This window comes from Equus asinus, chromosome 7 (genome assembly GCF_041296235.1).
Source record: "Equus asinus isolate D_3611 breed Donkey chromosome 7, EquAss-T2T_v2, whole genome shotgun sequence".
Taxonomy (NCBI): domain Eukaryota; kingdom Metazoa; phylum Chordata; class Mammalia; order Perissodactyla; family Equidae; genus Equus; species Equus asinus.
Window position 1 is genome coordinate 71,169,821 of NC_091796.1, and position 11,847 is coordinate 71,181,667.

The following is an 11,847-nucleotide window of genomic DNA, read 5'->3' on the forward strand; positions in this document are numbered from 1 at the left end:
GGGAAAATCATATGAGCAAAGAATCTTCCTAGGTTTACCTAGCATATTTTTGGTATAGTGTTAGATTAGTTGAAATAATGCTGACCTATTTGAAATCTATTTCTTGTCATGAATTTTGTAAGAAATAATCTGAGTGCTGCTTCTACTTATTCTTACAGATAGTAATTAAAAAATGGTCCATCCCTTGTCCTCTGACATTAAATTATGTAGAGCAATACATCCAGGTAACGGTTTATGTTTTCTTCCTTTTTACTGTAAGCTAAAAAGAAAAAAAATCAGACTAATAATGATTTTTTTTCTAATTAACAAAAAAGTAATGGCTGTATTTCATTTTGGAACTCTGTTTTCAAATATTTTGACTTGAAAGCCTAGAAATAATAAATTCATCATTTTTGTTGATGTATTCTGACTTTTAATGGCTCTTGGTTTCTCTCTTTCCCCTCAATTCTCTTAAACAGATTTCAAATGCGACAGATGATTGTAAACCAAAGCTCTTTCATTTCTCCAAAGAGGTGTGTAAGTTATTAACAGATACTTTTGGTTGATTTTTCACATTTCAAGTTTTAAGAGATTTGTGTAACAGGGTCTCTTAGGTCTTTGTACCTGTAACTAATTAATTTTCATGAAAGTGCTAAGTATAAGGTTGCCTACCAGAAGAATAATATTATTTAACACAGGGTGGCCCATTATGAAACAACCACCTTTTTTTTTTTTTTTTTGGCATGGCTTTAAAAATAGAGCCTGTTTTAAATGGGCCACAGCCTAAAAGAACAGATTTACTGAATGTCTGGTCTGGCCAATAAGGTCCTCTGTGGATACAGACTTCCTGTTGCCCTCTGGACTTGTAAAGCTAAATAGCCAATTATATCAAAAACTCCTTCCCTGTGAGTAGAACCTTGGTCTCTAGCTAAACAGCTTCATCATTGGACCAGTGATTGAGCACAGCCAATATGTCTTCTGGCTGACATTCCAAAGTTGAAATTTATGATGCCTGGAGTGGAGACTAGCAGACCAAGTCCCCTTGCCTTCTCTAAGAGCCCTGTGATACTAGAAATGCCTGCAAGAGCCCCTGGGCATCAGCAGAGGAAGCAGGAACTTGATCTGGATGATCTCTCCTTGACGATTATAGAAGAGCTCAGAATCTTTCCTGTTGCTGCAAGTTTCTTCCTCTACACTTGATTCTGCCGAAACACAGGTCCCGGATGCTAGAATCCCCTCCACTCATGTCCAACTCTGTTAGTGTGGTAACTCCTCTGTGCAGAGTTTTCCTTTTTATCCCCGGTTTTTAAATGAGAAATGTCTCTAGCCTCACTAGGGAGGTTACCACATCTTTTCCATGCTAAAGGCCTACCTGTGTCTAAAAGCTCTGGGTAGGGTAATTGACAAGCCAGGAAATTGAGCAATATATGAAAGAGAGTTTGTGAATTAAACTCTCATTCCCTTAATCCAGTCTCAGGAAACACTAAAGCTTTCCTCCCTCCCTGCTCCCCTCAGATATTTTAGGAGGCATTATGTCCCAAGATAGGTCTTCACTCATCTACAAGTTCTTTTGCTGAAGAGCCTAAAATTAGTTAGGGGGAATTTTTTTTTAGAGTAGGAAAGAGAAAGTAAATCATCACCATCTATTTTGTAAAGATAGTATTTTCATTTAGATGGTAACTTTTGTTTCCTTTGTAATTTCCTTGGCCTCTTGCGTAGCCTAATAAAATTTTAAAAAACACAAACCTTATGCTGTGTAGTCCAATGGATCTCTAAGAATTTGTCAGTCTAGAATAAGTCATGTTCTTTCCCATTGAAAGAGATCCCAGTCAAAGATGCCGGCAATACTAAGATGAGGTTAATGTTTTCAGTATTCTCTTGGAATGAGTTGGTAAAAGCAGCTTCAAAAGCATTAACTATTATTACTGCTTAAGGTAATATGATGTATTTAAGTTTCGTAATGCATACATTAGGAAAGACTGAGAATTACAATAAGATCATTTCCAAAATGTTATTTTTAATCTTACCTAAATATTATTTATCTTAAATTATTTTTATCTTACTCAAATAATATAGAAGAATCATTGATTGTAGTAAAAGCAACATGGTATGGAAGCTATAGTACAAGCAAGTACACTGTCAAGTGGAACATTTGCTGGTGACCAGAATTATGTCTCTCTTTAAAAAAAAAAAACACATTTTATAAAGAGATAATTCATGGAAGATGAAATACATTAACCAATTGATTGTTGTTGAAGAACTGAGTTTATTGTCAAATGAAGTAGTAGTTTCAACAGAGTAGCATTTAATAATTTCATCTTTTTGAATGGATAAAGAAGTTGTGGTACATATATACAATGGAATACTACTCAGCTGCAAAACAGAACAAAATCATCCCATTTGCAACAACATGGATGGACCTTGAGGGAATTATGTTAAGTGAAATAAGCCAGTTAGAGAAGGATAATCTCTGTATGACTCCACTCATATGAGGAATTTAAAAATGTAGACAAAGAGAACAGATTAGTGGCTACCAGGGGAAAGGTGGGGTGGGGGGTGGGCACAAAGGGTGAAATGGTGCACCTATGACACGAATGACAAACATTAATGTACAACTGAAATCACACAAGATTGTAACCTATCATTAACTCGATAAAAAAAATAATAATAATTTCATCTTTTAAAATTTTTTTCAGAGTGCCTATGCCATACCAACCATGGCTTTTTCATTTCTCTGCCATACGTCAGTATTGCCCATATACTGTGAGCTTCAAAGGTACTATAGAATTCTGGAGTATTTTAAATGTATTATGTCTTTTTACTTCCAGGGCTTTCAAATTGAATGAAATTCTCCTTTATGAATTCTTTCCTCCCATTACTGGATTCTAAGTGTTAGTTTAAAACAAAATAAAACAACCAAGAGTTAGTTCTGTCCAAGTTGAGAATGTTTCCTAGAAGTGTAACATTTGTGCAGTAATTTCAAATAAGGAATGCTAGTGTGTAGTTGTTAATAAACTAGGTCTTGAGTGACTGAGGGATCCTCTTGACTAGCTTAGGAGATACTTCTTTCTTTAGATATAATTCAGATCACTGATTCTATTTTTGCCATTTTTGTCTTGTAGCCCTTCAAAGAAAAGAATGCAGAATGTAACCAATACAGCAGTTGCTTTAAGTTTTCTCATTTATTTTGTATCTGCACTCTTTGGATACCTCACTTTTTATGGTAAGTATATTATTTAATTGTAAATGACAAAATAAATTGTTCTATAGTTGATCTCACACCTGAGTATGGACTTTGTTTCTGCTTTGCATTACCAAGCTAATTTTTTCAGGCTGCCAGAATTCAATGCAGTACATACTGTGGTGGCTCTATGGACCTTAAAAAGATTGATTTTCTTTCTCTTATAAAGGTGGATCAAGTTCATATGAAAATTTTCTTAAACGCCTACCTTAGTAAAACCTCAGGCTTAGGGACATTGATGGCTTTCTACAAGAAAAAATGTGCAATAATGATTTTAATTTTTTTAATTGAGAATTCGATGTATTAGACTCTAGCACTTTGAGAGGTCGAGAGAATCAATCATTTTAATTGCAGAAGAACAAGTTGAGAAAGGGAAGGGTTTTACACTGGACTACAGTTGTACACTTAGATGTCAGAGATTTCTGCCTTCAGACTTAATCCACATGATTCAGCAGATGTGCATCCTGTGATGCACCGTGACCTTTCTCCTTAATTTTTTTAGAAGATTCTTTTAAATTCATAAAACAAAGGTAAAATTTTATTTTACTTACTTTTGAAAAATTGCCTGCTGGGTATGCATTTTTTTCTCTTCTCATAAGTACCTCAAGAAAATGTAAAACTTGAAAGTCTAGAACAAGAAAAAAAATTGTGAGCTCTCTTGTAATTTGCAAACATACTTGCTTAATTTGCTTAATTGCATTAATTAACTTGCTTAATTGCAAACGAACATGTTATAACAAATTACACTCAATTTGTCAAATTCTTGAATACACTTTTCAGTTTATGAATGCTTTCATAACAACTTTCCAAGTAAATGGCTGTTATTACTTTGCTGATATTTAGCTGTCATGACCCTGATTTCATGGTTGATAGCCTGTGCACATGTTTCAGGTTTAAGACATCCAGGATGACTTGAAATGGCGCTTTGCTTATCTCCCAGAGTTTTTCCAAGTCTGACAAGGTTTTGGACAACATTTACTTGCACAGCTACCTTTCCTAAGTCTGGTGGAAAGAGTATGAATTTTGAAATCTGACAAATGTGGTTCAGATAACTACTCTCACTAGCTGTGTGACCTTGAACAGGATACTTCACCATGCAGTATCTTTGCCTCCTAATCTGTAACATGGGGCTAATTGCATAGAGTTGTATGGAGGAGGAAATGACTTATATGTAAGATGCCTATTATAGTATCTGGCACATAGCAGTCTTCACAAATGAGAGCAGCTGGTGGTGTGTCACTATTATCATTATCATTATTATTCTAATTATTTCATAATTTCAGTTGCCCTATTTTTCATTACTGTACTTCTTACTATCTTTAATGAAATTTAATTCAAATGTGGTAACTTTTCAGTATATGCTGTAAGTATTATCTTGGAGTTTTTAGTGTGTGAGAAAACTGTAATTATCCCTTTCTTGCTGTCTCTGTGTTGTTTCAACAGTAACAAAGGCCATTCATTAATCCACATCTGCTCCCGCATTTTTATGCTGATGTAGTATCCTACATGGTAGAGCCCTGTGTACACCATCAGGAAAATCATCTTCTCCAACATGAGTGTGTTACCCTGCTTGATACGCTACACAGAAAGTTAAAGCAGATTGTTAAATTTTTTTGATCATCGCTAATGAAACAAAATTCTTTAAACACGTAAGCTCTGTTTTTGGTTGTTGGGTTAGTTTTTGTACAGACTTGAGCTCAATAAGACTTTTCTATATTAATAAGGTATTATAGCAGGGTCTCTGTTAGGATTAAGCAAAAACTTAGTATAGCAAAATAGCTGTCTATTTTTCTAAATTAAAATTGTCACCTGGCACAAATACTATTAATTTAGGAATCTTCAACCTTGCGAGAGTCCTAAAAATGGACGTCCTCCTCCATATGGATAAATAGAGCTATCTGGAAGAAACCTCAAATGGCCTACCAATCTCCAGGATAGCTGAGAAATAATTACATGAATTCCATGAGATATGCTTAAGAACTATATTAAATTGTAAGAAAGCTTTGATTGAAAGGGGAGTGGAGGAAGGATGGATGCTAATACGTTTATTGAGCTAACTTTTGTTACGTAAGTACCAGGTATTTTACATACATTGCCTAACTTAGTCCTTGCAGCAACTCTGCAAGGTACAGATTCATATAGTTTGAGTAATTTGGCCAGATACCTGCAGCTAATGAATAATGAATTGGGATTTGAATCCAATTCTGACTTTCTCCGAAATCAGTGCCTTTATTACTACGCTCCCTCCTCAAGAATCATGCTATAGAATCCACATTTCCTTCATTCCAAGTTTTTGTCAAAGTTAACTTTTGAAAAAACTTGGATCACTTAAGCTCCAGGCACATCTGTATATCTCTATATCTATATATCTATCTATCTATCTATCTATCTATCAATCATTGTTTGAACACAGAGGCTAAACATGTTTTTCATCCTATAAATGAAGTGTTTCCTACACAGAGATTTTCCTAGTTATCAAGTAAAGCTGTCACCTGGCACAAATACTATTATGTTTTGAGTCTTCAACATTTAGAAAAAAATCCAAAAAATTTGTCTCTGACTTAATCCTTCTCCACCAATGCAAATGCATCAGAATGTCCACATTTTCTATAATGGAGAAATACACATCAAAGAAAAATCACATGGTAAATAGGTAGGTGATGGATAAATAGATAGAAAGAATGATATAAAAGTGATTCCTTCTCCAAAGACAGAGGAAGATTCAGATATTGATTTGCTATTCACAAATCCAATCACAGTGGTTCTTTTCTGGGGTGTTAATCATAACCAAGGGACATTTTTATGGCATATTTCTATTGGGATAACAGTAGCTCTAAGTTTTATGGAAAGAAATTTCTAGTTGAACCTGAGACTTTATCAGAAGGGCTAGTCAGAAGTTAAAGGCTTCAACTCATTTTGTAGATAAGTAACTGAAGCCCAGAGAGGTGAAGTGACCTGTCACACACTTAGTGGCAAGTCTCCTGAATACGAATCCAGTGATCTTTCTGCTGTTCCATGGTAACCTTTATAAACTTCATACCCTGTTTGACAGTATATTACACAGGACAGCCTCCTGGCTTCAACAGCATGTACAACTTGCAGAGATCACCATCAGGTCCTTCCTGAGATTTGTAGAGATTTGTCTGAATCTAGAGAAGTGTGTTATACTCTATCCCTTACATATGTTAAGGCTCAGCTAAGAACACAGAATTCACTGGCTCAGAAGAAAGGTTTTCATCCTGGGAAAGTAGGAAGTGGACATGTAACAGTTTGAATTTGTAATAAATCTAGTGCTTCTGGCTTCTGGAGCTGCTTGGAATCCTTTTATCCAGTGCTCCCAAAGCTTAGTTAATAATATAAATTTTGTCAGATTAAAGGGACCTATAAGTACGTATACCTAGATTAATAATAATGTTTCTGATTACAGATGTTAAAGCATTGTAAGGTGAGGAAGAAAAAGTGTTCCTCTGGTGAGCCAGGTCAATGCCCAACTGTTGCCTAATAACTAGACCATTTAAAAAGTCTACAAAGTTATTAAGCAGTAAGTGTTAATAGCTCATTTTTAATGATTCAGAAAGTGGAAATAAAATAGTTTGCTGTATTTCTCCAAAGACTCACAAGTATCTTACAGATTTGGAAATAGAATCCAGCTTTCCTGACTCCTCTTCATCTCTTGCTTAGTCCATTAGTCCCACATTGTGTAAAGTATGTCTTTGATATTTTAGACAGTTTCTCTCCTATTTCCATTATCGCTAGTCTAGTTCATATTCTTGATATATTTCAGTGATTATGACAGTAGCCTTCTAACTGTTACCCTGTTTGGGGTCTCTTTTTCTTCCAATCTGTCCTCCTACTCAGTTCAGATCATAATACATTATTCTTCATAAGTCACTGCATCTCTGTGGCCTACCGGATTGAGTCCAGACGCTACCGGATTGAGTCCAGAAGAGCTCTATTACTGGGTCTTAAAGGCATTGCCAGCCTTATCACCCACTCCTCTCTGCTCTACAGCCCACTATATCTCAGCATTATAGTACCACTGACTGTTCATTTTCTCAAGTGCACATTCCCTTTGCTACTTTAGGCTTCTGCTTATGCTGTTTCTTGCTCCTAGAGAGAATCTCTTCCCCCACATCTTTGAATGTCAGCATGCGTACATTAACTCACTTAATGCTCTCAGTAACTATAGGTCAATATATTGTTGTCCCCATTTTATAGATGTAAGAACTGAGAGACTCAGAGAAGTTAAGTTGCTAGTAAGTAGTGGTATTTGAACATTAGTCTGTGTGGTCCCAGAGTTCAAGCCCCTCTACCATCCTGCTGCTCGCTAGATCGTGATGACTCTCCCCAAGCCTTCCTGGACTTCCTCCCTGCTCATCCCAAAACCATAGTTACCTTTCCCTGTTCAAATCGCCATAGCTCTTTGTTTAGACCTTCTGCCACTGTGTGTGTATCTGTGTGTTTTGTACTATATGTGTGTGTGTTCACCGTATCTCCCCTTAAAATTTTAAGATCCTTGAAAACAGAGGTGTGTTTGTTTTTTATTTCCTCCAAAGCATCTTTTTCAAAACATATACCCTCAAATGAAAAAGCCCCATGCTATTTTAAGTACAACCTGACCTTTCCTTACGAGGCAGTGATATGGAGTGTTCTTGAGAACCCTCACTCTTCAGACCCCTCAGGGAGAGGTATGAAGGTGAGAATGGAAAAACACCATGGAGCAAAGCATGGTCAACTGTCACTGTCACTGACTACCACATTGGCTTGCTAAGTAAGCCATTTCCCTAAGACTGCATTCTCTTTTATGGAAGATGAATCTACACATGCAGTGTTGATGAAGCAGGTAACATGCACAAAACTCTGTGAGATTCTAGACAACATTGTGGTATTGAAGGAAAGGTATTGGCTTTGGCACCAAAAAAATTTGGGTGCACAGCCTGCCAGCTCTGCCCCTTTGTGTTGTGTGATCTTGGGCAAGTCTTTTAACGTTTTTTGCCTAGCTATATATCTTGTATTGTTATCATGAGGACTAAACTCAGTAGCACATGTGAAAGCACTTTGTAAAACAACATAAATGTTGTTCAAAACCTTCAGATTATGGAAAAGCTCTAAAGAGAGATTTTTATATATATATTCATTGTCGTAATTTTAGAGGCTCTGCCTGTGCTGTTTTCTGGTTTCATTAAAGAAAAAGATTGTAGGGGCCAGCCAGTGGCCCAGCAGTTAAGTTTGTGCACTCCACTTCAACAGTCCAGGGTTTCGCGGATTTGGATCCTGGGCGCAGACTTGGCACTGCTCATCAGGCTATGCTGAGGCGGCATCCCACACAGCACAACCAGAGGCACTCACAACTAGAATACACAGCTATGTACTGGGGGCTTTGGAGAGAAGAAGGAAAAAAAAAAAGAAGAAGATTGGCAACAGATGTTAGCTCAGGTGCCAATCTTAAAAAAAAACGAAAAACAGATTGTAGGTTTCAAGAAGATATTTAAATATCTCTTATGTTTTGTAAGATAGGAAAAAGGACAGAGAGACATTTAGTGCTGGGATTCTAAAATCTGTTAAGATCCATTTGTGGAAAGGAAAATAATTTTGCTGTTATTGACATCTTAGTAGTTTATAATGTGATCTTTATTACTATATTTTTATTAACAGACAAAGTGGCGTCAGAATTACTACAAGGCTATAGTAAATACCTGCCGCATGATGTTGTTGTCATGACTGTGAAGTTGTGCATACTGTTTGCTGTGCTTTTGACAGTGCCTCTAATCCACTTCCCTGTAAGTACTCTTAAAGGTTTTGTTGCTTAGTGTAGTGGCTCCCTAATAGGGCAACACTAATTCTTTGCAGACTAGAATGTTTGAATCACATCTAGTCTTGTATATCTTATTCATTTGTCAAGTAATTGATCAAAGACCTCATACTTGCACACTGGCCCCATGAAAGCACAGAAATAACAGTGAACCACTAAGCTAATTTGTGCTTTTTGAGATTTAGTTTAGATTTATGCTCTCCCACAGCATTGTTTCCAATTTAGAGACTAGAGTTCTTCTAAAGTTTTGGGGGTTTTTTTCTCCCCTTTAATTTTGTATTCTGTTTTCAAAAGAATGTGCATGAAGAGGAAAAAGTCAAGTCAGCAAAAATAAGCTCTTTCTGGTTTATTGTAAATTTGTTTTCACATAGACATTCTAGTTTAATTTTAGTCAAAATATTTTATTTGCTCTAGACTTATAACTTGAGGCACAACCGACCTCATTCTGCATTTAGCTGCCATACATAAGAATCTTAAGAATTTTTGAGAAAATGAAACAAGGGCTTTGAGTAATAAATGCTTCTGCATGGATTTTTGAATCCCTAACAGTGAGTTCCTTAAGAACTGGGCCTTCAAGATTTTTTGCCTCCTCCCTGTGCGGACTGCAGTGCCAGGAGTGCAGGGGGGCTGGATAAACATTTATGGGACGTGACTGCCTGCTGCCTGCGTTAGCAGTGAGAAGTGTCATGAACTAGTTTTCATATTAACATGCTGTGAAATAGATAAATAAAATCATAAATGGTGTTCCCATGGCATGATTTCTTTTTCTGTTTTAAACCTTTTGTTCTTCTATCTGTTGAATTTAATGAAAATGATTCTCTGAAATTTCATCACAATGTGCTATTGTGGATAATTTTGAAAATTATGCACCCTAAAGAAATTGCATGTGAAAATTTTTTCAAGAATTAAAGCAAAATAATTTTTATGAAGCTCACAGAGAAAGGTATATTTCTTAGTTTGTGTGTAATGAGCACTTTATGGTAATAGTTTATGGTATACTTTTGGAATCTAAATTGTTTAGAGGGCAAGAATACCATACTTACTGTATTGTACATGTGTTTCCCTAAGTGAGTTTTTACTTTGACACTTTCTCTTTGCTTAAATCTGTTTCTTTTTCTGTTATACAGGCAAGGAAAGCTTTAATGATGATGTTTTTCTCCAATTCTTCATTCTCATGGATTCGCCATTCTTTGATCACTCTAGCACTCAATATTATCATCGTTTTACTTGCGATATATGTTCCTGACATTCGGAATATATTTGGTGTGGTTGGTAAGTTTTCCATTTCAAAAAATCCACATCATAAAATGGATAAAATTGTCCTCCAGCCTCACATCTGAATCTAGCAATGTCTTCTTTTTCCTCCTCCCACTTAAAGGTTCCAGTACATCGACGTGTTTGATTTTTGTATTCCCGGGACTGTTTTATCTTAAACTTAGCCGAGAGGACTTTCTCTCAGGGAAAAAGCTTGGGGTAGGTTGGTTTTTGTTTCTTTTAGGAATGCTATTTTAAGAAATAATTTGTCATTTTATCATTATTTCATCCACATCAAGAAATTTAATGTATTTTGAACTATAACATACTTTATTGGAGAGGGTGGAGGTTTAACAACGTACTCTAATTGTTCTTTTTCTTTTTCCTTATTTCCACAGGCTTTTGTTTTGCTCATCTTTGGAATTTTGGTTGGGAATTTTAGTTTAGCACTCATCATTTTTAATTGGATTAATAAGTGAAAGACATATTCTCCTGCTTCTTATGAAGACTAATTTACCTCCATATGCAAAAAGGAATAATTCTGGAAGGCACCTTGGATGAATTCTCTTTGTGTGGGTTAACATTTTTGTAAACATTATTAATAGGAAAGTGGAACAAAATGGGAGTGAGTAGAGGAAAGTGAGCTCATAGCAATTTTAATCAAAATAAGAAAGAAACTCAAAATGCTCAGGTCAGTCTTTCATTTGTGGGTTTATTTTTTTTAAAAAATCAATAGACTTTATTTTTTAGGGAAGTTTTAATGTTTACAGAAATATTGAGCAAAAAGTACAGAGAGTTCCCATATATCCCCTCACCCCCAGCACACCTGTACTTACCCATACTATTAACACCTTTCATTAGTGTAGTGCATTTGTTATTCTTGATGAGCCAGTATTGATACATTATTATTAACTGAAGGTCCATAGTTTACATTAGGGTTCACTCTTGCAGGCATTGGCAACCACTGATGTTAATGTCTCCATAAAAACTATGAGCTTCTCCCTATGAGCCTTTTCCAGAATGTCACATAGTTGGAATCTTATAGTATCTAACTTTTCAGACTGGCTTCTTTTACTTAGCAATATGCAATTAAGTTTCTTTCATGTCTTTTCATGGCTTGATAGCTCATTTCTTTTTATTACTGAATAATATTCCATTATATGGATGTACCACAGTTTGTTTTTCCATTCACCTGTTGAAGGACATCTTGGTTGTTTCCAAATTTTGACACTTATGAATAAAGCTACTATAAACATTTGTGTGCAGGTTTTTGTGTGGACCTAAGTTTTCAGCTTTTTTGGGTTAATACCAAAGAGCACAATTGCTGCGTCGTGTGGTAAGAATACGTTTAGTCTTGTAAGAAACTCCTGAACTGCCTTCCAAAGTGGCTATAATATTTTGCATTCCTGCCAGCAATGAGTGAGAGTTCCTGTTCCTCATCCTTGCCAGCATTTGGTGTTGTCAGTGTTTTGGATTTTTGCCATTCTAATGGGTGTGTAGTTGTATCTTGTTTTAATTTATATTTCCCTAATGACATATAATGTTGAGCATCTTTTCATAT

General features: G+C 35.8%; 1 protein-coding gene across 3 annotated transcripts in view; it reads left to right on the plus strand.

Moving 5' to 3' along the window:
* SLC38A6 (solute carrier family 38 member 6) overlaps window positions 1–11,541 on the plus strand; it is a 58,221-nt gene extending 46,680 nt beyond the window's left edge. For all 3 annotated transcript variants that reach the window (XM_014868504.3, XM_070513725.1, XM_070513726.1), the window contains exons 9-16: window positions 159–224; window positions 459–512; window positions 2,676–2,755; window positions 3,102–3,202; window positions 8,876–9,000; window positions 10,160–10,304; window positions 10,411–10,505; window positions 10,685–11,541. In XM_014868504.3, the coding sequence (XP_014723990.1) occupies window positions 159–224; window positions 459–512; window positions 2,676–2,755; window positions 3,102–3,202; window positions 8,876–9,000; window positions 10,160–10,304; window positions 10,411–10,505; window positions 10,685–10,765 (747 nt within the window). In that variant the 3' untranslated portion in view covers window positions 10,766–11,541. The remainder of the gene's footprint in view (window positions 1–158; window positions 225–458; window positions 513–2,675; window positions 2,756–3,101; window positions 3,203–8,875; window positions 9,001–10,159; window positions 10,305–10,410; window positions 10,506–10,684) is intronic.
* Window positions 11,542–11,847: the final 306 nt, after the last annotated feature.